Source organism: Epinephelus fuscoguttatus, linkage group LG11 (assembly GCF_011397635.1).
Source record: "Epinephelus fuscoguttatus linkage group LG11, E.fuscoguttatus.final_Chr_v1".
In the NCBI taxonomy this organism is placed as follows: Eukaryota; Metazoa; Chordata; class Actinopteri; order Perciformes; family Serranidae; genus Epinephelus; species Epinephelus fuscoguttatus.
In genome coordinates this window covers 3,940,555-3,961,099 of record NC_064762.1, presented here as the reverse complement: position 1 = coordinate 3,961,099, position 20,545 = coordinate 3,940,555, and the positions used below count along the sequence as shown (strand labels likewise).

General features: G+C 42.7%; 2 protein-coding genes across 2 annotated transcripts in view; both read right to left on the bottom strand.

Annotated features, from left to right (window-relative positions):
• Positions 1 to 20,545, bottom strand: part of LOC125897313 (vascular endothelial growth factor A-like) — a 341,071-nt gene that overhangs the window by 288,536 nt on the left and 31,990 nt on the right. The window lies entirely within an intron of this gene.
• Positions 1 to 20,545, bottom strand: part of znf410 (zinc finger protein 410) — a 25,071-nt gene extending 4,526 nt beyond the window's left edge. The window contains exons 1-11 of the mRNA XM_049590502.1: positions 20,418 to 20,545; positions 19,982 to 20,068; positions 19,850 to 19,901; positions 19,599 to 19,731; positions 16,418 to 16,603; positions 15,513 to 15,734; positions 8,225 to 8,384; positions 6,002 to 6,183; positions 3,786 to 3,875; positions 3,523 to 3,642; positions 1,817 to 1,936 (exon numbers count right to left, since the gene is read on the bottom strand). Of these exons, the coding sequence (XP_049446459.1) occupies positions 1,817 to 1,936; positions 3,523 to 3,642; positions 3,786 to 3,875; positions 6,002 to 6,183; positions 8,225 to 8,384; positions 15,513 to 15,734; positions 16,418 to 16,603; positions 19,599 to 19,731; positions 19,850 to 19,882 (1,246 nt within the window). The 5' untranslated portion in view covers positions 19,883 to 19,901; positions 19,982 to 20,068; positions 20,418 to 20,545. The remainder of the gene's footprint in view (positions 1 to 1,816; positions 1,937 to 3,522; positions 3,643 to 3,785; positions 3,876 to 6,001; positions 6,184 to 8,224; positions 8,385 to 15,512; positions 15,735 to 16,417; positions 16,604 to 19,598; positions 19,732 to 19,849; positions 19,902 to 19,981; positions 20,069 to 20,417) is intronic.

The following is a 20,545-nucleotide window of genomic DNA, read 5'->3' as shown; positions in this document are numbered from 1 at the left end:
TCGTAAGAAACATCAAAGTCAAACGGAAATGATTTGAAATTAAACTAAAGCACACTGCTTGTATCATCTGTCAGGGGAGACAGTAACATGCCTCCACTGGACCAGTAGAAAACAGGCCTCATCTACTAACATATGTGTGGAAATGTTCTTACTCTGTTCGGCCACTAAACCACTGTCAGATTCATGACACGTGCGCGCCGACTGATTTTGTCTCCGCAGTTGGAAACAGCTGATAAACCGTCTGTCACTCTCTTCAAACATGTTCAAATGTGTTGGTCTGTGATGCGCTCTCTCTCTCCCGAGGGCACGGACTAAAATATCTTCCAGCAAGGTTAGACCTGTCATCTTAACACCTGCTTGGAGGTAGATAAAAATATTTCATATACACACACGCAGGCCTGTTAATAAGCTACCAATTAACCAGTCGGCTCCGAATGAGTAGGTGCAATTTTTCATAGTTATTTCAAACATCTGACCAAATGCATTATAAATTAACACTTTAAACATTCTCCATTAAAGAGAATGGAGAATCTAACTCTATGTATCTATCTATGTATTTGGCACCAGAGCAGCCTAAACACACAAAGTCTAAAATCGTGATGAGTGGTGACAAGTCATGTCATGCCGTTTTTCGACGGGAAAAGTTAAAGGATTACTCACGATCTTATGCGGAGCGGTCAGCAGGCACGTAGCTGTTTTATAAAAGGTAAGAGTCTCACTCCTACCACTATTTTTGGCTGAGATATACCGTCTAGAAAGTGGGATCATAACTTTCACGTTTCATATGGCTTTATTTGGTGATATTTTATGGTGTTTCTGTGTCATACACAACATCAGCTATCATAATCACACCTGATTTCAATAAGGTACAATGTTTGAAGCTGGCTGAGTGTTGTTTGATCACTGATAGTACTGTTTTGAAGCAGAGTGACCGACTTGTCATTTGGAGCTCCGCCTGGATCTTTTCATGGTAAAAACACTGTAGAATGGTCATACTCTGAGCAGTCTTCTTCAAATTTGTAACAAGTGCTCATTGATAGTGTGCCTACAGCCCCACAGTGTCATTTACCTGCTCAGATGAAGCCACAGACAGTTATTCACCCTGAAACACATTTTTTATTTTATTTTAGGCAAAACCTTCAATTTTTTACTGACTTCAGAGGCCCATTACTCTGTCTCTGTATCACCTAGAGTGTTTCTGACACTTTCACAAGAAGCTTCAGAGAGTTTTCTTTCTGGAAAGACCTCATGCATGCATGTAGTCAGAGCGGTTCAGAAGCTACAGTCATTTTAATTTGGGTATGTCATTTTAGGCGTTTTTGCTACAGAATGGGGGTGGGGTGGAGTACAAGAGGTTTTAACGGCAATATCAGCAAATACCTATGACGTGCTGATATTATTGTGCATCCCTAATAATATTTATAAACATGTTTGATTTTTGTTGGAAGATCAAGTCCAGAGTTTTATGACCACCGTAGAAGAAACTCAAAATCCCAGCAGTGTGCACCAACAGAGGTTAAACTCTCGTGATTTTATTCCGACACTGGAAATTTCTCTGCAACAGCGAAATTGCTAAGAAATTTTTTAAAAAAGTGATGTCATGCTGGCATTAACAGTGGTTACCAAAGGACTGCCACAAACAATGACTGAAAAACACTTAACAAGACATTAGCGGCTCCGCACGATGACTCATCAACACAACGTCATGAGCTTCACTGAATTACTGTTTGCAGAAGGTTGTTGTACTGTGACGTGTTATTTTGTCCACCCTGTATATAATTGTCTTTTCTCTGCTGTACATGTGGAAACAACCTACCTGGTGATCTCAGCATGGCGTGGGGTAGATTCATAGGCTCCACGGTCGTTGTCATGGTGACCATAGTATCTCCATTTTCGCCGTCTGCCTCCAGCAGGCTGCTTTGCGTCAGAGCCTCACCTGTCAAACAGACGTCAAACTTTCGCTTTACACACCACTCAACACTAAATGATGACACGTGAAAGTATGAAATAGAGAGTAGGGCTGACACTAGAGGTTACTGTCATTGTTGATTATTTTCATTGATTATTTTTTAGTTGTTTGGTCTCTAAAATGTCAGGAAATGGTGAAAAAGGTCGCTCAAGATGGCGTCCTCAAAGGCCCTGCTCTGTCCACAACCCAAAGATATTCAGTTTGCTGTCACAGAGGAGTGAATTAACCAGGAAATATTCACATTCATGAAGCTGGAGATATTTTTCTTTTATGCTCTTAAAAAATTACTCAAATTATTCAATCCATCCATCCATTTTCATCTGCTTATCCAGGGCTGGGTCGCAGGGCCAGCAGGCCAAGCAAAGCACTCCAGACGTCCCTCTCCCCAGCAACATGTTCCAGCTCCTCCTGAGGGACCCTGAGGTGTTCCCAGGCCAGATGAGATATGTAATCCCTCCAGCGTGTTAATCGATCATCAAATTATCTGGAAGTTACTTTAACAGTTGACAGATAAGTCAATGTAGCTCGAATGGACACTGATGCACACTGTACAGGACTTAAAGACAACTCACTAAGTCTGAAAAATACATCTTCCAAACTCAAACGGGCTCATTACTGACTTTAAAGTTACCTTTAGACGCTTGTGTAAAAATGTTTTTTTGGGGTGTTTTTAGGACTGTACTTATTCCAACACAGTGAATTTAATAATTCATCCAGTAACTCAAAGTACCCCTCTGTTGAGGAGCTGCATCTTCCTTTTGCTCTGCTTTTACAAAAGACCAGCGTCTTTGGGGAGACTGACCCGAATAAATCTGCTGTTTATAATTAGAGCTTTGGCAGCGTCTCCTCTGTGGTGATTCAGCTGCGGTGCTTCCCCACTGCTACACCAGTGTGACAAGGAGGCAAATAAGCTCTCGTTTCACGTAAAAAAAACCCCAAACTAATTTAAGCTGATTTTGTACAATTAGACGATATGTTGGGACGTAAAGAGCTTGGTGAGAGACGCTTTTAATCTGAAGAGGTGCTGAAACTGATTCTAAGAATAGAGGCAGGAGTGAACTCGGGTAAATTCCTCACAGCTGCAGTGGAGATGTACTCAAGTATCCACTTGTTTATCTCAGTAATTTGTAAGGTGACAGCAGGAAAGCATCTGAGTGAGGCACGAGACACTTGAAGACACAGATTTGAGTTACTGTGCTATTCTAACATGGTGATTACGTACTTCTCAAATCTGACCCCAACACAAGACGCCTAACAGGCCGGGTTCTGCAGCATGGAGCTGAGCTGATACAGATAAATGCAGTCTGAAACAATTCAGCTACTGGCCCCAAAGAATAAAAATCTGAATGATAAATTTTTAAGTGTTGAACGTCATTAATTATTCAAGAAATGTTCCTAAATGTAACTTAAACCAACACCATCTCTATGCACATTTTAAAATGTATGGGCTGCTTGAAGCTACATTATCCAAGGATTAGCATAGCCACCTACTGCTGCGTGTGTGTGTGTGTGTGTGTGTGTGTGTGTGTGTGTGTGTGAGAGAGAGAAAAGACCTGTCTCTCTGCTCTCACTGCTGAGCCCTTCCTCTCCGTGTCTCTTCCTCATGTGGACGTTTCTGCTGCCCGACTGAGAGAAAGTCTTCCCACAGATTCCACAGTGATGAGGCTTCTCACCTGGGAAACGCGCACACACACACAGATCCTGTGATCCACTCTGAATGCATCTCTTCACACCACATCTTGAGTCACTTTATCTGCAGCTCACTAAATACAAAAAAGGTGCTCAGCTGTCCAGCTGTTCACTGTGTCCCACTCACCAGAATGTACGAGCATGTGTTTCCTTAGACTGGAATACTCTGCAAAGGATCGCCCACAGCCATCTGCTTCGCACAGGAAAGGCTTCTCTCCTGGAAGCAGCCGCCCACCCCACACACACACACACACACACACACAGTTAGAGACTTATGCCCAATCTCGTTTCTTGTTTTTGACCCTATCCTCATTTCCAAGTGCCTCTTTGCCCCTCGAGTTACAAGGAATGATGGTGATATTTTCCGCAGTGAAATGAACCATTCAAGATCCTGAAACATCATCAGCAGTTGTTGATGGAGTTTACATAATCAGACGTGACTGTGGCAGTGACATTTGCCATTTGTCTGAAAAGCATGGTCGCTTGCAGTTTGTTTACAACTAAAGTTTCATGCTATCAGTTGATCAAACAAGTCATCAAATAAAAAGAACACTGCTTCTTTACCAAGCAACTAGCAGTACTTTGTGGGATAACATTTGGGCTACATGGCCCTCAAAACAGACGTTTCAGAGGCACACGCCAAACTGAGTGTTATCAGAAACCAATGGGCAAGATGGCTGCACAAGCAACAAAAGAAACCCACAATGCATTTTCTCCAAAATGCAATTATCCTGTACAGCTGTCGATATATACCCATACATATATTCATATATACATATTTTTGTTTCCATATGTGCATACATGAAAGGTGTATATAGTGTAAATAGTATTGAGTGTATAGTTGGTACTTTATTCAACTTGCTTTTCTATCTGTGCTATTTGAGCTGCTGTAACGTGAATTTCCCCGGGGTGGGATCAGTAAAATTTTATCTTATCCTATATCTTTATAATAAGCGTAACAAAAAAAGTTGTATGCTAATGTCTCAGTAGCTAACTAGCTAAATTTAATTGTTTAAGACAGAATGATTGTGATGTCACGCTAACAACAATGATCATTTCCAAATAGACAACTGGCAATTTATTTCAACTAGTCCATACCCATTGAGTACAGCATACTATACCATGACTTAGTCATACCAAACATTAGAAACAACACCAACATTGGTCCACAGGGGGAGCCACAGTGATCGGCCGCATTTTAGCCATTTTTAAGCATTTTTCTGTTGTTATAGCGCCACCCAGTTGCCAATTAGAGTTAAATTTCTCCAGTCACCTTGAGGCATCCTGTTCTACATATCTACCAACCAGCAAAGTTGCTGCACGTGTTGCTGCTTCAGGAGCACAGGCTGCTGTTATCCTACAGAGCACCACCAGCAGCCTGGTGATGAAGCAATGTGGGGTTTTTTTTGTCCGATTTCTTGTTTGATCGATTGATAGTGTGAAACTCTGTGAACAAATCATGAGCGTCCATGATGTCTATCTCCATCAGAAAACGTCAGGACGCAGTCTTGCGCGAGGTGCCATGTAAACACAGCACGCCTGCAGGCTAACTGACCACGGTGAGAAATGATGCTATAAAAGTGGAGTAAATTACGTCAATTTTGCATGCCACAGCTTCAGGGCACTTGGATTACGATGGACGAGCCGTTCTGACGTTTTTGAAATGCATTAGCAGAGTTTTATTACATTTTCAAAATGTGGGTTCCGTGCACTTCAAGTGTAGCTCTTATTCCGGCTAGCTGTTATCCTCCGATACCCCGAATAAGTTTTGTGGATTAAAAAACTACACTGGACTTCTTGTTGGCGTGAGGGTCAGTAAGTACTGTCTGTATTTTCATTCTAAAGTGGCCATTTCCTTTAAAGCGTTCTTCCATTTGACGGGAAGATCTTGTAACTGTGTTCCAGAGGGGCAAAGAGGCGCTCCAAAACACGGGGCAGGGGTAAAAATAAACTTGTGGTGACAGCTGACCTATTCTGACAAACAAGAACGTAAAAAATAATCTAACTTCATGCAGCTAAGTAGAAATAACAGCTCATAGAAAGCTGTTCTTCCAGACATATGGGCAAAATATAAACACTGTGCAGTGTATCTGGTCTGCTAACTGGTCCCTAGACAGAAGGAGCAGACTGCGGAACAGGCCATCAAAAATCTTAATGTCACCCTAAATAAAATATGACAGAGCACTGTTACTCATTGCAGCAGTGAAATGGAGGCGCCAGTGCTGCTGACTCTTCAAATCTGCGGCCATGACTGCACCAAGGAAGCATTAAATGAGCAGAGTCAAATGGCCTGAGTCAGTTATTGCTTCCAGCGTGTTTGGGCCTTTACACGCCGGTCCCCACCTGTGTGTATGCGTTTGTGGTTCTTCAAGTTTCCGGCCGTGGTGAACTTCTTCCCGCAGTTCTTCTCCTTGCAAATGAAGGGCTTCTCGCCGTTGTGCGTCCTCATGTGAACCTGCAGCCTCTGCAGCACGTAGAAACTCTTCCCGCAGCCCTCTGCGACGCACCTGAACATTCGGTCATTCCTGGGAGCGGAGATAACCAAACAAACAAGACTCAGTGTCTCCCGTGCGCGCATTTCATTTGCAACAGCCCACCACAAGGTCAGACGGGGCGACCACAAATAGATTTCCAGCACTGATGTTAAGAGAGCTCCTGCAGTACAAACACACACTTCGCTCTGAGCCTCAGCTGTGATCCTCCTGCTCGGCTGCTCCGTCTGCCTCCACATAAACAACCTGTGGAGAACACTGTGTGATCGCCCTCTTCACTTAGCTGTAAAACATCTGAGCAGCACTCGTCCAACACATGTGTCTCTGTGATTGATGAACAGTAAACACTAATTCTGCCGTCTGACAGAGAGATGGCAAGATGAACTAATTAACTTTATTAACTGTTGTTTATCCATGAATATATAATTAATGTTTTTGTCAGTGATGTTAATTTGGTGGAGACAATAAAGGTTTCAAAATCTGTTGAACTCTGTGAAATAGATTCAGATTGATTTTTTTTTTTTTTTACATTTCTTGAAAATGTTTCGACAGCACTCAGTCTGGTTTATATAGATCTGCAGTGTCTTTTAAGCAGTGTTGGGCCAACACATTAGAAAGTAACACCCTCCAGTAATCACATTACAGTAACTTATCAAACAATGATACTTGTGTTAATTAGTTTCTTAAATTATCTGTATGCGTGGACAAAAAAAGAAGAAAATCATCAAATGTGCCGACAGCAGCAACGCCATGGAGAGCGCCTGTGGAGAGGCTCTTCACCCCGAGCAGTCATGTGCTGACTCTGATGAGGAACACGTTGTCTGACAAACAATTTAAGAGACTCCTCCTCATGACTGCTGCTTAACTCTTTCACAAGTTTTTAAACCTTTAAGTACCTTAAACCTTTTTTGCACCCTGTGCTAATTATTGCCATTTCTTTCAGAAACATGGGGAAAAAAGGCAACGAGCAACTTGGTAAGAAACGTCCCACAAATTGCAAAAAAAATAAAAATAAAATAAAAATAATTATAGATTTAGAAAATTATTTTAAAAAAGCAAAAAGCTACAGAAAAACTATATTTATAATAATTATTATTATTACATTTTAAAATCATTTTTAACATTTTCTCTTTTTACTAATTTCTTGCAGATGTTTGGGGTCTCGCCTTCTTTCGTTGCTCACTGCCTTCTTCCCAGGTTTTTAAAAGAAACCAAGCCAATGTGCTCAAGTTTGAACGAGTTAAACTACAAACACATCAAATAAGACAAACGGAACTATAAAGCTAGAGTTTGTTGAGTTTGTTTAGCCTAATGATTTACCTCCTCAGGGGATTTCTGCTGAAATGTGCGCATGTAAGGTTTAACGTTATATTGTTAATTGGCGATTACGTGCCAATTACGTTAATGAAGTGCATTTATTGTATTGCTGTATAGTTTGTGAAAATAAGATACTTGTCTGAACTGAAAACATTTTTATAAAAATAAAGATGCTTTTCTGAAAACATTTCAATTTCTTATTATTTATAAATGTTATATTTATTGTATGCATTGATATCCTTTGCCAGTGTGTTTAAATGATGAACCGCATTACTTGTCTGAGGGGGTAATTATATCAAGTAGTGCATTACTTTTTTAACTGTGTAATGCATCACTTTTTTTTTTTTTTTTTTAACCCATAACCACCTCAGCACAGCGGGTGAGCCCATGTCGGGTGGGCATAGTTGTATGGATGAAATTCCTGCATAATTTTCATGCAGAGAGAACAGGAGCACTAAAGTGACACCTTTTGTTTCAGACTTCAAACATCTGTGTTGTATTTTGGTTTTACAGACAGTAACAGATCAAAATCTAAGATTAGATTAAACATATGATACCTGAAAGCAAACGTGTGTAATTATTTGGATAAAAAGTTGGACGCTGTATTAGCTTCCATTATTATTTTTCAACTTCAAAATTTGTATCCACATCAGCCACGCTTGTGCGGTGTTGAACGTTGATGCTTTGGTGACGTCATCTTGTTGTAACTGCTGCCTGAACCCATTACGTTCCCTCGTCGTGTGTGTTGTTGTGTTACCTGTGTGTTTTGAGGTGGTATTTGAGATGAGCCGGCCAGGTGAACGTCCTGCAGCAGCCCTCGAACGAGCAGCGGAGGATCTGCTTGGAGAGGGGGCGGCTGGTCCGAGACGACAGCTCTCGCTTGTCCCCGTCCGCCGTCAAACTGTGTGTGTGGTCACCTAGGCAACCAGAAGAGGAAAGTGAGCAGGGTCGTGCAGGAAAACAATTCAGGAGTGCCAGGTGGCCGGCCTCTGGAGCACGGCTGTATAAAAGCTAATCATCGGGTGCTGACGGAGACCTGCAGAACAACTGCGGCTAAAAGAAAACCACCCGAAGCTGAATGCAATCACTCCCTTTTCACCTGCTCCAACTCCCCGCGACGAATGCCTTTAACGGGCCCAATTCTGCTTACAGCGTGCCGGCAGTAATGCACCTATAACTGATACCCCACTGCTGAGGGAACTTGTCTAATCTACAGCAAGTTAGTGGGAGGGCGGCCATTACACTGGCTCACAGAGTGGAGGTTTAGTCCCACACTGAAACCACTTACAGTCTGCAGCGGACATTTTATTTAACCATGTACAAAGTATTTTAAGCCCTTTCTTATCTGCGGCACCAGCTCAGAGGAAGACATGTTTGTATTATTGTAAAACACATAATTTTAGTTGCTTTGATCAGATCAAAGACGTCTGCATGGGCTAAAAAATGTTCTTTCCTTTGATAACTGTTCTCACTTCATCTAAATGAAAATATAATGAGGTCAAGGATGAATGTGGGGAAATTATAATCCTACATGCTACATGATCAGCTGACAACACACAGTGATAGTAGTAAAACAGGACCAGCAGGTACCTCGGCGCAGCATCTAAGTAAGAGATCATAAACACAGAAAACAGATCCAGGACGGGGCGGGAGGAAATAAAGTCAGAGTGGGCGAAGACGGGAATAAACTTCACTCTCATATCACTTCTCTAACAAGGACCTCTGGCTGCAATTTGGCTCAGGAGTAGTTCAAAGATCAGAGATGCAGCTAGGAGTCATGGTGCCTTGAATGTCATGGGCAAAGTCTTTATCTATCAGGCCGCCTGTGGAGGGAAGTTATAATGCGTTCCGATGAAGTGCTGACTCCTGGTGTGGGTCAACAGCTTTCTACGGCGCTGTGAGCTGCAGGAAGTGGATGTGTGTCTCAGATCAGAGGAGATAGCTTCACAGCAAAGAGAGTTTAGCAACCAACAGGTTAAGACATCATTTTGGAGAGTGAGGAAGACGGAGTAAACAACTCGACAATCAAAGCAGAGTTTGGAAACACTTTTAAACACTTTTTTTTTCATCATACTCGATTTTAAAACTTTTCAAATCTATGTGCCTGTGTGAATCAAGAGTTTATCTGCAGAGGCCTGTGCTATGAAGCAGGATTTAGAGTTAGCGAGGTGACTTCAGGGTGAACTCTGGGACTCAGTACAACCATGCTGGTTCTCTTTTTACCCGGATAAATCACCGTGGTAACCAATGCTTAACAGCTAATCTGCTCCGGAGCAGGTTATATTCAGAGTATCAGATCACAGCATGTCATCAGCCTGACCTCTGACTAATCAGATCACCGACGAAAAAAGTATCTATGGACAAAAGTCAGAGGCGAAAGTAAGAGACATGATCACAGTTGATAACCAGCTTTGCAGTACCAGTTATCCTTCTAATGGCCAGCAGGAGGCGACACCGCCAGTTGCAAAAAGAAGTCCAACTGTATTTAAGTCTAGGAAAAAATTACCATACTTGTCACTTCATTTATTACCTCTCATAAACATTTTCCTGATGAGTTTATGGTCTCAATCTCTAGTTTCGAGTCGTCTTCAATATAGCATGATGTTTACTGCTTTAGGGCATGGCTACCACGCACCTGACAAGTCGCTACCATGGTTGTGTCCTAAGGTTCTCAGTCAGATCCATCCCTCAGTCCCCCATGGCTCCACGCTCTAGTCCAAATACGGCCACTTTTGGCTTCAAAAAACTAAGATGGTGTTGGCAAAAGTGCCAAAATAAAAACGGCAGCGCTACATCCATTTCTTTTAAACAGCCTATGATATGAATATAGGGTCACAATTCTGGATGAGAGCTGCTGATATCAGAACTGTCAACTCTTTACTCCTCATTTCAGTTTGACAGTCAGAACGTTTATATGCAGCTTGAGAAAATCGAATTATTGGCTTAGTCCGACTAAAAATCAAACTATTGCTGCATGTATCCACTCAGCGTTCTGCACATGCACCACTTTTTCTTTCGCAGGCTTTTACCTGAAGAAGAAGGAGATGACATAGCAGCATTGCAGTAACTCCCCAGATAAACAAACAAACACACACCATGGTGACCGAGAAGCAGAAGAAGCACCTCTTGGCGGGCGAGGAAACTACATTCATGCTCCGACAGCTTCATTCGTCGGGTCAACCGGAACTAGTTCAATACGCACTATGTTAAAAACTACACAGCGCCGGTAACTTAGTGGATAGTACCGACACCCCATGTATAGAGGTGATGCCTCACTGCAGCGGTCGCGAGTTCGACTCCGGCTTGCAACCCTTTGCTGCATGTCGTCCCCTCACTCTCTCCCCATTTCACACTGTCCTGTATATTAAAGGCAAAAAAGCCCCAAAAAATATAGAAAAAAACAAACAAAAAAAAAGGACACAGCCCCACCTATCGAGGCGGAGTCAGATGTACTTGGTCAGAAATTTCCTCGTCTGCATATATACTCAGACAAGACGAGAAGTCCGACTTGACTGATTAGCCGAGCTATGAGCTTTGCTCGACTACTGCGTGCATGTAAACGTACTGTGTCCCCTCTATTTAAAATATAAAAATAACGCACACCAAGAATTAGAATGAGGTGCTGATCACTGGCAAGAGACTTGATTGTAGAAAACAAGCATCGTACACTTTCACACACTTTTGATGACGTTTCGGCCTTTGGGCCTTCTTCAAGATCAACAAGCTTGTGACATCAAAATAAAAGAAATGCATATGGCGCCAACATATCCGCCTGAATTTAATGTCATATTAAGTCCACACCGATGCATCGCCATGCCAACATACTGTTTTTTCCAGGGAGTGGCAGAGTGAAGTAAAAACAAACTCTGATGTGCGGCAGTATTGATAAGACTAGTTGATGTAGAACAGCCTTGATTGCAGCATTAGCGCCCGTCATTGTTGTTTCTACTCCTCATTGGTTTTGGTGTCAGTCACACCCACGGCGCTGATTGGATCATTTTTTATTTAAACTGCTGTTTCACGCATAAAACAAGATATGACACGTTAATAAATGAGCATACGTGGCAAGGCTGGTTTTGTTATTTTTAGACAGAGCCATGCTAGCTGTTTCCCTCCATTTCCAGTCTTTGTGCTAAGCTAAGCTAATCTGGGACATAAGAGTGGTATCTACCTCTCATTTAACCCTCTGCAATAAAAAGCTATAAAACATATTTCCAAAAATGTCGACCAATTCAGAACCATCACTTCACTCTGACCTTCATCTTCCTGATCACCTGTGTGTCCTCTCCTCTGTCTGTGTCTGTCTGGTTTCTCCTCTGCTGCCTCTCTTTCCTGTGTCTGTCTCTGTGCAGCCTTGTACCCTCTCTCCCTCTCTGAAGCCTCCATTAGCCCGACTACTAAATGCACATTAAATCATCTCAGACAGAGCACAACAACATGTGCCGAAGCATTATCAGCGTTTCACCATAACGTTCCATTTAGACCTTGTCTGGATATTTGCAGGCTGTCTTGTAAATCGCAGACAAAGGTACAAATTTGTTTTGATTTCGAGACGTGAGAAGTGTGAACACAGTTTCAGTCACTGCTGATTACGCTTCATTTTCATCTCATCACTGACCTCATTTCTCTTCTTTCTGTCTTTGATGCGCGCCGTAAGTAGACCAGCTGATGTTATCTTACCGAAGAAATGTGCGGCTTCCTGTACACAGCTTTCATTTCTTATTTATTTATTTTTTAATTTTAGTCCTATACCTGACGTTACATCACAGACAGGATGTAATGCACATGCAACAGGCACTACAGACTTCCATTAATAGCAACATAACAGTGTTTATTCTGGCAGATATTTTAGATGTAGATTTAGTCTTTAATCTAGTTTAAGTTGATGAAACTTCATTACATTTTCATCAACTATCAATCAAAATATTTTCTCTTTTTAAGCTTATTCAATCAGGGTAATGCAAATATCACTAATCAGAATCAAGGTTCTACAACTGCAAATAATTTCAACACATTTACAAACTTGCATTTCTCTGGCAGAGTTTTTGACAGGTTGAAAGGATGATTTACGAGCACACACTTACTGATCATCATTTGAAAAGCTCAACATCTCAAACTCTGAGACCATAAATCACTAATTTGAGAAAACTGTTTGTAACCAGCTTCACTGTAAACTCTGACTCATCAATCTCACTCAGAGGAGCAGAAAACGACCGACCAAACAACCAAAGGACTGTTCATGAGATTTCACTGTGGCCGACAAATTTCCAATGTCAGATTAAAATCATGTCAGTCAGCGTGTGCTCCCGTGATCTCCAAGTTGGTCATAAAACTCAGTCTGAGCTGTCTTAAATCAGTCTTTATCTCATCCTGACGTTCCAATAAAATCAAACATGTTTAACATTATCGTATGCTTTTAGTCTTGGCTCCAGCAAATACTCAAGATGAATGACTTGAACAATGGCCAATAGCTGCGCCCTCTCCAGCAAACAGGAAGCAGCAAACCAGGTGAAAACAGAAAACATGGAAGGGACTCCAAGAAAGGAGCAAGAACGTGAACACGTCTCTGTTCTCTCATAGAAAAGTAGGAGAAACTGGTGGAGTAAAGAAGAGTGTGTTTAATTCAGTGTGTATCTGATCCACCAACCAGCACTTACTTTAGTGAGACATCTTAATTTTTGAACAGTTCTCTCATTCCCAAAGTCTTCTCTCACTAAAATAGCACGGCTAACCAACGGACGCTGATAGCAGGTTGAGGTGACAAAATCCAAAATGTAAAGTTTGTACACGAATACAGTTTCTTCATGGATTTTATTGAGGCCGAATTGTCAACTGTATTGTCGACATGTAACGTCTTTTATCTTGTGTTTCTAGAGTTGTGTGTTTTGCGGACACGTAAGGAATTGTTAATGTGTCGTATTTCTTAAAAGGAGTTTGGCGTAATATTTTCCACCAGGAGCTGGACGGGAAATAATCGAGCTGTAGTCTTGTATAGTGACCCAACAAGATCCCCAGTCTGCAAAATCTTTTAGTGCGTGACTGAAAACTTGCAAAAACTGTCTTTAGATGTGAGAGGGTGTCAGACTTTAGTCTTTTCAGTGTCTTCTGGTGTATGTTCAGCATTAGGGGCCCTACATATGCCGCATTTTTTGCACCCTATAATTAATTATTTTCACTGTAGACATGTGGCAGGCGTGCTCATATGCCAGAGCTACTCCCTTGCAGCACCAACGTGTTCCTGATCATCTATTTTTCAGGGCGTGAAGGCTGCGCCCTGAGATTAACAGTTCAACTTTTGGAACTCAGCAGTGTGCACTGCATGTCATGTGACGTGGACCAACCAATCACAGCCAGCAGATATCCTTCCCTTCTTCCATAAATATCAGTCTATAGTAAATATGAAGAAGACGTTTTAGTGCAGAGCTGCCAGAGCTTTACATCTGTCCCACAGACAATATTTTTGGCCTGATACACACTAATAAAACAGCGCCTGGAAGGTCAGCTCTGCACTCTGGTTAGTAAGCTGGTTATGGTTACTTACCAACCTCAGACTCAACGTGCCACCATGCCCTGTCAAAGTTGGCACAAACTCGGCACAAGAGTAGCACTTAGTGCCCGACTTTGTGTTTTCCAGGTGGTTAAAGACACAGCATGTGTACGGCCCGAAGTCTGAAGGTTTAAACTCATGTTCTCTCACAGTCAGTGACTGAGGCAGGACTTTCACACATGGCTGCTTATTTATGGTCAAATTAGAGCTCAAAAGTCTTGTTACTGGCTGACACTGCTCCAAGGTGTTTTGCAGGCTAGCGAAACATTATGGCGCTGACTATTTACTGGAGTTTACTAACCCTTTGTAGCTCATACCATTACAACTAGGGTTGGGTACGGTTCATAATTGAACTGATACGGTACCGGTATCTGGAATTCGGTACCGGTACCAAACGGTACCTTATTTCGGTACTTTTTAACCCTATGGGCCTTTTTGGGATATTTATAGGCGCACATGTCCCCCTTAACGTATATGGTGACTACGGCCCTGTCAGCATGCATAATTAGGCTGCAGTTGTCTGGGTGCGCAAAGGTGAAGCGCACTGGTCTTGTCATACAAAGTTTGATGGAGTGTCAACTGGACAATATGGAGATATTTTAAAGCCGGACTACAAATGTGGATAGACAGGGAGAAACACACACAAGCCTAAGACGTGGTAAGATACGACATTCCTCACTATATGAAGTGACTGATAACAAGATCTGTATAATGGATTATAAAGAAATTCGTCAGGTTTTTATTTTGTAAACAATTAATCTGGATTTATAGCGTGATGGGATGACAGCACAATGATGTTTGTGGTATCATTGGAAAGCTCTGTTCCTGCGCTTTCATGTGATACGCGTGGCATTTCTGTGCGAGCCTGCATTCACGAGTAATCCATCCAAGAGTAATGTGTGTGCAAAGCTGTATGAAAGCTCTGTTATACATCATTATACTGTAACTTTATCATTTTTTTTCGCTGTGAAAACATTGGATTACCGACAAGTGCTTGGCCTTGACAGAAAGCTACGGGTGTGAATTTGGACGCACTACGAGTCGTTGGGGCCCAGGGTCTAAACTTAACTTTTGTCTGCACATTTTTTTTGTCGCCATTGTTGCTGAGTCTGAGGTGCAAGTCATGCGCTCTCGCTCCGCCTCCACCTCAAGTACCGAAATTTGGCACAGATTCATTTTAAGTGAATCTGTACTCGGTAGTACCGACGTGAATCGGTACCAAGTACAAAAGTAGTTTCGGTACCCAACCCTAATTACAACATTAGGAAATAGTCCTGTCTTGGCAACAAAAACAAAACATACACTTCACCATAGTTTATTAAAAAAGATATTACTGTTGGCTTGACGACTTAGTCGAGGAAAAAAGGTCCATGACAAAAGTTTTTCATCATAGTTTTCATTAATTAAATTAACACTGCTTCATATGTTGTTATGAAGCCCAGTATAAAAGATCTTTAAACCCACCTCCCCTCGTGTTGATGAAACAAAGTGATTTTACCGTTACTGACACTTGCGGCTCTGGCGTCCTGGCTGGCCTTAGCATCTCTCGCAAGCTGTGCTCGCGTGGCGGCAATCAGGCTGTCGTGTGCCAGCTCCTGTACCCGCAGATACCAGGGAGCACTGCCATCTATCCCGTAGTCGCCTGACGAGACCCCCTCATCGTCGTCCTCCCCGGCGCCATCTGCGGCGAAGATCAGGGACTCAGAGGAGGCTGTGATGCCTGAGAGGAAAGAAAAGGCAGCAGGAGAATCACCATGAAACAAGGAATTCAAGGCCAAGGCGACATTCTGCATGATCATCAACGGCCTGAGCCCCTCCAGGTCTGAATTCATTACTGTCCTCCCATCACGCTCAGTGATTGTGAGCTTAATGTTCGGGCTTTATTCTGAGAGGCTGAGAGGATGCCGGCTAACACACAGTGAGAAGGCACATAAACACGCTCAGAGAAACAATCCCTCTTTATGCAGGATTTGAAGTTAATGTAACAAAAGACAGAAAGTGATTCTGTCTGCTGAAGAGCCTTTTCTACACTCCACATCGCTCACTGAGTCACAGACAGAACACAGCGCGCCGCACAAAAGGTGCATGTCAAGAGACCAAAATTAATTTTTTGACTCTCCTGCCAAGGGCTGATGAACCAAGAGAATGTGCCTGCCAAGGATCATTTCTTTCAGCCAAAATAATTCACAGTTCCTCATGAAAATGTGTCACCCCATTTCCTTTAGCGCTGTGTGTAGAAGCGGGAGCCGTGCGAGACACAAAGTACTGACACAAGATCAGATTTAGAGTTTTAATGTAAAACTTCAGTCTTTGGGAACGATGACTGAAATCCATCAGGAAGTGACTCATCATCACACAGGAAGACGTTTCTGGCACATGTGAACAGTTGAGAGTTGGTTTTACCTTTTGCGAGGTTCAGCAGGACGTAGGAAGTGCTGTCTGACTGCTGGAGGTCATGGAGGATGGCTGGAGGGCTGGGTGAAGCCCGTGGATGAGGGTGTGTCTGGACCACTAACGGGCTTCGCTCTGACACACCTCCGAACTCTGACAGGGAGGGAGACGTCTCAGGCTCATGGCTCAGGCCTCCATCTGAGGAGAAAACCAGTGTTTGTTAGTTTCACAGCACAGTGAATGATTTAACAGCATGGAGGGAGGCAGACTAATGAGAATATGTTTGTGGAAAATAAGCTTTTGAATCACAGACACAATGGACCTCTGGCAGGAAGTTATATACAACAAATTTTCCCCTATTCTCATGTCGATGATTTGTTCTTATTTTGTTAGTGACCAATGATTTCTGGGATTTACCAACGGTTTCCTTTTTTCATCCATCTATTTTTGTCTGTTTTTCCACGGTCAGGTTGCAGGAAGTTACTCCAAATGTCGCTCTCCCCTGCAACGCTTTCCCCCTCCTCCTGGGGAATCCCGAGGTGTTCCCAGGCCAGATGAGATATGTAATCCCTCCAGTGTGTTCTGGGTCTGCCCCGGGGCCTCCTACCAGTGGGACATGCCCTGAACACCTCTAACAGGAGGCGCCCAGGAGGATCCTGGATGCCCAAACCATCTCAACTGACCCCTTTTGATGCAAACGAGAAGCAGCTCTACTCCGAGCTCCTCACCCTATCTCTAAGGCTGAGCCCAGACACCCCACGGAGTAAACTCATTTCAGCCACTTGTATCCATGATCTCATTTTTGTGTTTAACAAACAATAAAAGCAAAATGGACAAAAATATAATAATGACAATGGTCGAACGTCTAAAAGCTGCATATGAGGAGATTTAAAACTCAGATTCAGCGTAGTCCAGAAAGATACACCACATTTTCTCAAATTTGTCGGCAGAGTCACAAAGTACAGACATGAGCTTCTCTAGTTTTAGCTGCTGTATGATATCCCTTAACCATAAAATCTAACCGAGAGGTTGTGGGTTTTGTCCATTTAGGAGAACTAGTCTGCATGCTAATAAAATTATTCAAGCTGCAATCTTTTGGCTCCTTGAAGAGGACAAAGAGGTTGTTTTCTTGTTTTTGCTCTTTTAAGAGAAGGTTTTCCGAGTGGTTGAGAGCGCTACGATAAGACACAAAGAAATTTGAATTTAAGAAACATAATAAAACACACTAATGAATATCATACAATTCTTTCAGTTTCCTTTTAATGTCAGTAACACTTTGTCCCTCTGCTGACTCAGCATTTACAGAATCACAAATGATTTGCTGGACCTGGGTTTTTGATTTTCCTGTAACACAAGTACTAACTAGAGCTGCAAAGATAAATAAATTAGTTACCAACTTGTTATTTCAATCACCTACTAATATGATAATCTTTTAAATGGTTTGAGTATTTTTGTAATGAAACAGCCAAGATTCTCTGATTTCAGCTCCTTCTGTTTGTTTTACTATCTGACAGTAAACTGAATATCTTTGAGTTGTGGACAAAACAAGACACTTGAAGATGTCATCCTGTGCTTTGGGAAACACTGATCAACATTTTACAGACCAAGCAAGTATTCCATTAATCCAGAAAAATGATCAGCATCAATTTTACTACTGCTGAAGTTCTCCTTCCTGTTTTGGTGGCATCTCTCTAATTCTTGGACATATGTGAGAGTATTTGCACACGGCACGACACCTTCCCTCATACAGCGTTTAGGGAACACAACCTATACTAAAAACAATTGTCCAGAGCCTCCAGTTTATATTCAAATGGCATTCATCATTCAGTACACCTGGCTAAGAGCAGGTTTGGATGGTTGAGAACACTTGGTGCATCTGGAATCGACTTCTCTTAACAGAAAATTAAGAGAAAATGTTAAGAGAAAGTTAAGAGAACGTCGCCGCATGAGGCCAAGTCATCTGTCCATCCAAACAAAAAAGCTATGGAGGCATCTTCAGTGAATGATAATCCTGTTTTCTATAGCAGAGTCAGAAACAGAGCTTGTCAGAGCTAATTTGAACAATAAAGGGTTAAAAGCAATGTAACACTGCTGCATCTTGATCTTGATCCAAATGTAAAGGGCATGGAGATGATGTGAAACAAAAAAAATCCACATACCTAGAAAACTGAAAAACAAACCTTACAACTTGAATTAAAATTCATTTCACAGTACTTAGTAGCCAGTTAAGTTTACTTGGTCTTGCTCTGGTTGAGGGTGAGAGGCTGTCAGCTTAATTCTCACTATAACAATTACAAACAAAACACATCCAGCAGCTAAAACACTTTCTGTGTGACTGGGGCTTAATGCATCCATGGGTGTCAACCATGTCACCACAGCTGGTTAGGCTGGAATGGCCACTTTCACCAGGGTCCTTTGACCTTTCACCTGTCTGAATGAAAATGGGTTCTGTGGGTGCCCACAAGTCTCCCTTAAACTAAAGAAGGATTGTTCCCAGTAACCACTTTGTTTGTATTTGAGGAACAATGAATCTCCTAGAGTGTGCATAGATTACACATTAATACTGGATTGTTGTGAAACTCAAGTGAGGGGTTGAATGGAGCATAACGCTTTTGATTTACTGGTCTATCTGAGTCCCAGTCCTCTCCAATGGTCATGAGCTCTGGGTGGCGACTGAAAGAAGGGAAGCTGGGCTCAGATTTAGAGACAGGGTGAGTAGCTCGGAGTAGAGTCGGTCAGAATGCCTCCTGTTAGAGGTGTTCTGGGCACGTCCCACTAGTAGGAGGCCTGACAGAACATGGTGGAGGGATTACATATCTCATCTGGCCTGGGAACACCTTGAAGTCCCCCAGGAGGCGCTGGAAAGTGCTGCTGGGGAGAGGGATGTCTGGAATACTTTGCTCAGCCTGCTGCCCCTCGTGACCAAGCTTTGGGTAAGCGGTTGAAAATGGTTTGACGGATGAATGAAACTCAAAATGTTAACTGTACTGTACTTAATTCTCATGTTGACGTAGTTTGGGACTAGCCAATATACTTCAACAGCATAACTGATTTCCTGCAATTAAGTTGTGGCTTCTGGTTTTGCCACTGCAAGATTTTCAGTGACCCCCATCTGGCCCCATCTCCCTATCATATCGTTCTGGAGTATTTTGGCCTGTGATGAACAAAACAAGTTGAATCGGCAGCTTCTGACCTGTGAGCTCCAGCGGGCTGCACAGTGAGCTCTCAGCTGGAGCCAGCAGAGGCAGGCAGGAATGTTTAGGCTCTGAGTCCTCCAGACCCGGCACCAACGGGATGGACGCGTTCTGTACAAACTGCACCAGCAGCTGAGGGGAGAAGAAGAAGAGGAGAGCCAGAGCGTGATACAGCTCATGTCTTATTTCATGCATTATTCCAAGTCACAACAGAGTCCTGTTTCTGCAGTAAACATGGAGCCAAGATTACCTCTGGTTTGGAGTCGAGCTCATCAGAAAGCATGGGTCACCCTGTGTGGAACCTGTAGAATAACAGGATGACACTGGTCCATCAAACGCACCTGCACCTGCTGTAACTGGATCAAGTCTAAACAATACTCACCTAAAATTGGACCTGCTAAATATGAAGTTCAGTGTCGGTCATAAGCGCAGGGTGCAGGTCATCTCAGTGTCCAAACCATCGCACAATCTGCGGTCAAACAACAGGACAAACCGTCAGAGGACCAGGTGAACGTCTCGGCTCTGCTAGCTAACAGCGAGCAGCTACAAGTTGATAATTTAACACCAATAACCAGCCGAACAGAGCAGCTAACTGTGGCTAAAGCTCGACAGCACCGCGTCAGTCCAAACTGTGTTGGATAAGACAGATGACAGGCTGCCTTGTTAAGTTAGCTAGCAGGGTTAGCAGTTACCAAACTAGCTACCGAGGCTAACAGACAGATGTTAGCTGCCCGGTGTCAGAGCCCGGCGGCTCGCGACACACCGAGCGTTTATTTAACGTCGTTAAATCTTCAGTAGCATTTTAATAAATCATTTACCTTGTTATTGTTGTGTAGCTGAGCTCAAGAGTGAGAGTACTGGGCTTCTTCTTCTTCTTTGATGTTTAATGGTAGCTAGCGTCATTAGCGTCGCATTACTGCCATCTGCTGGAGGACTTCTTCTTCTT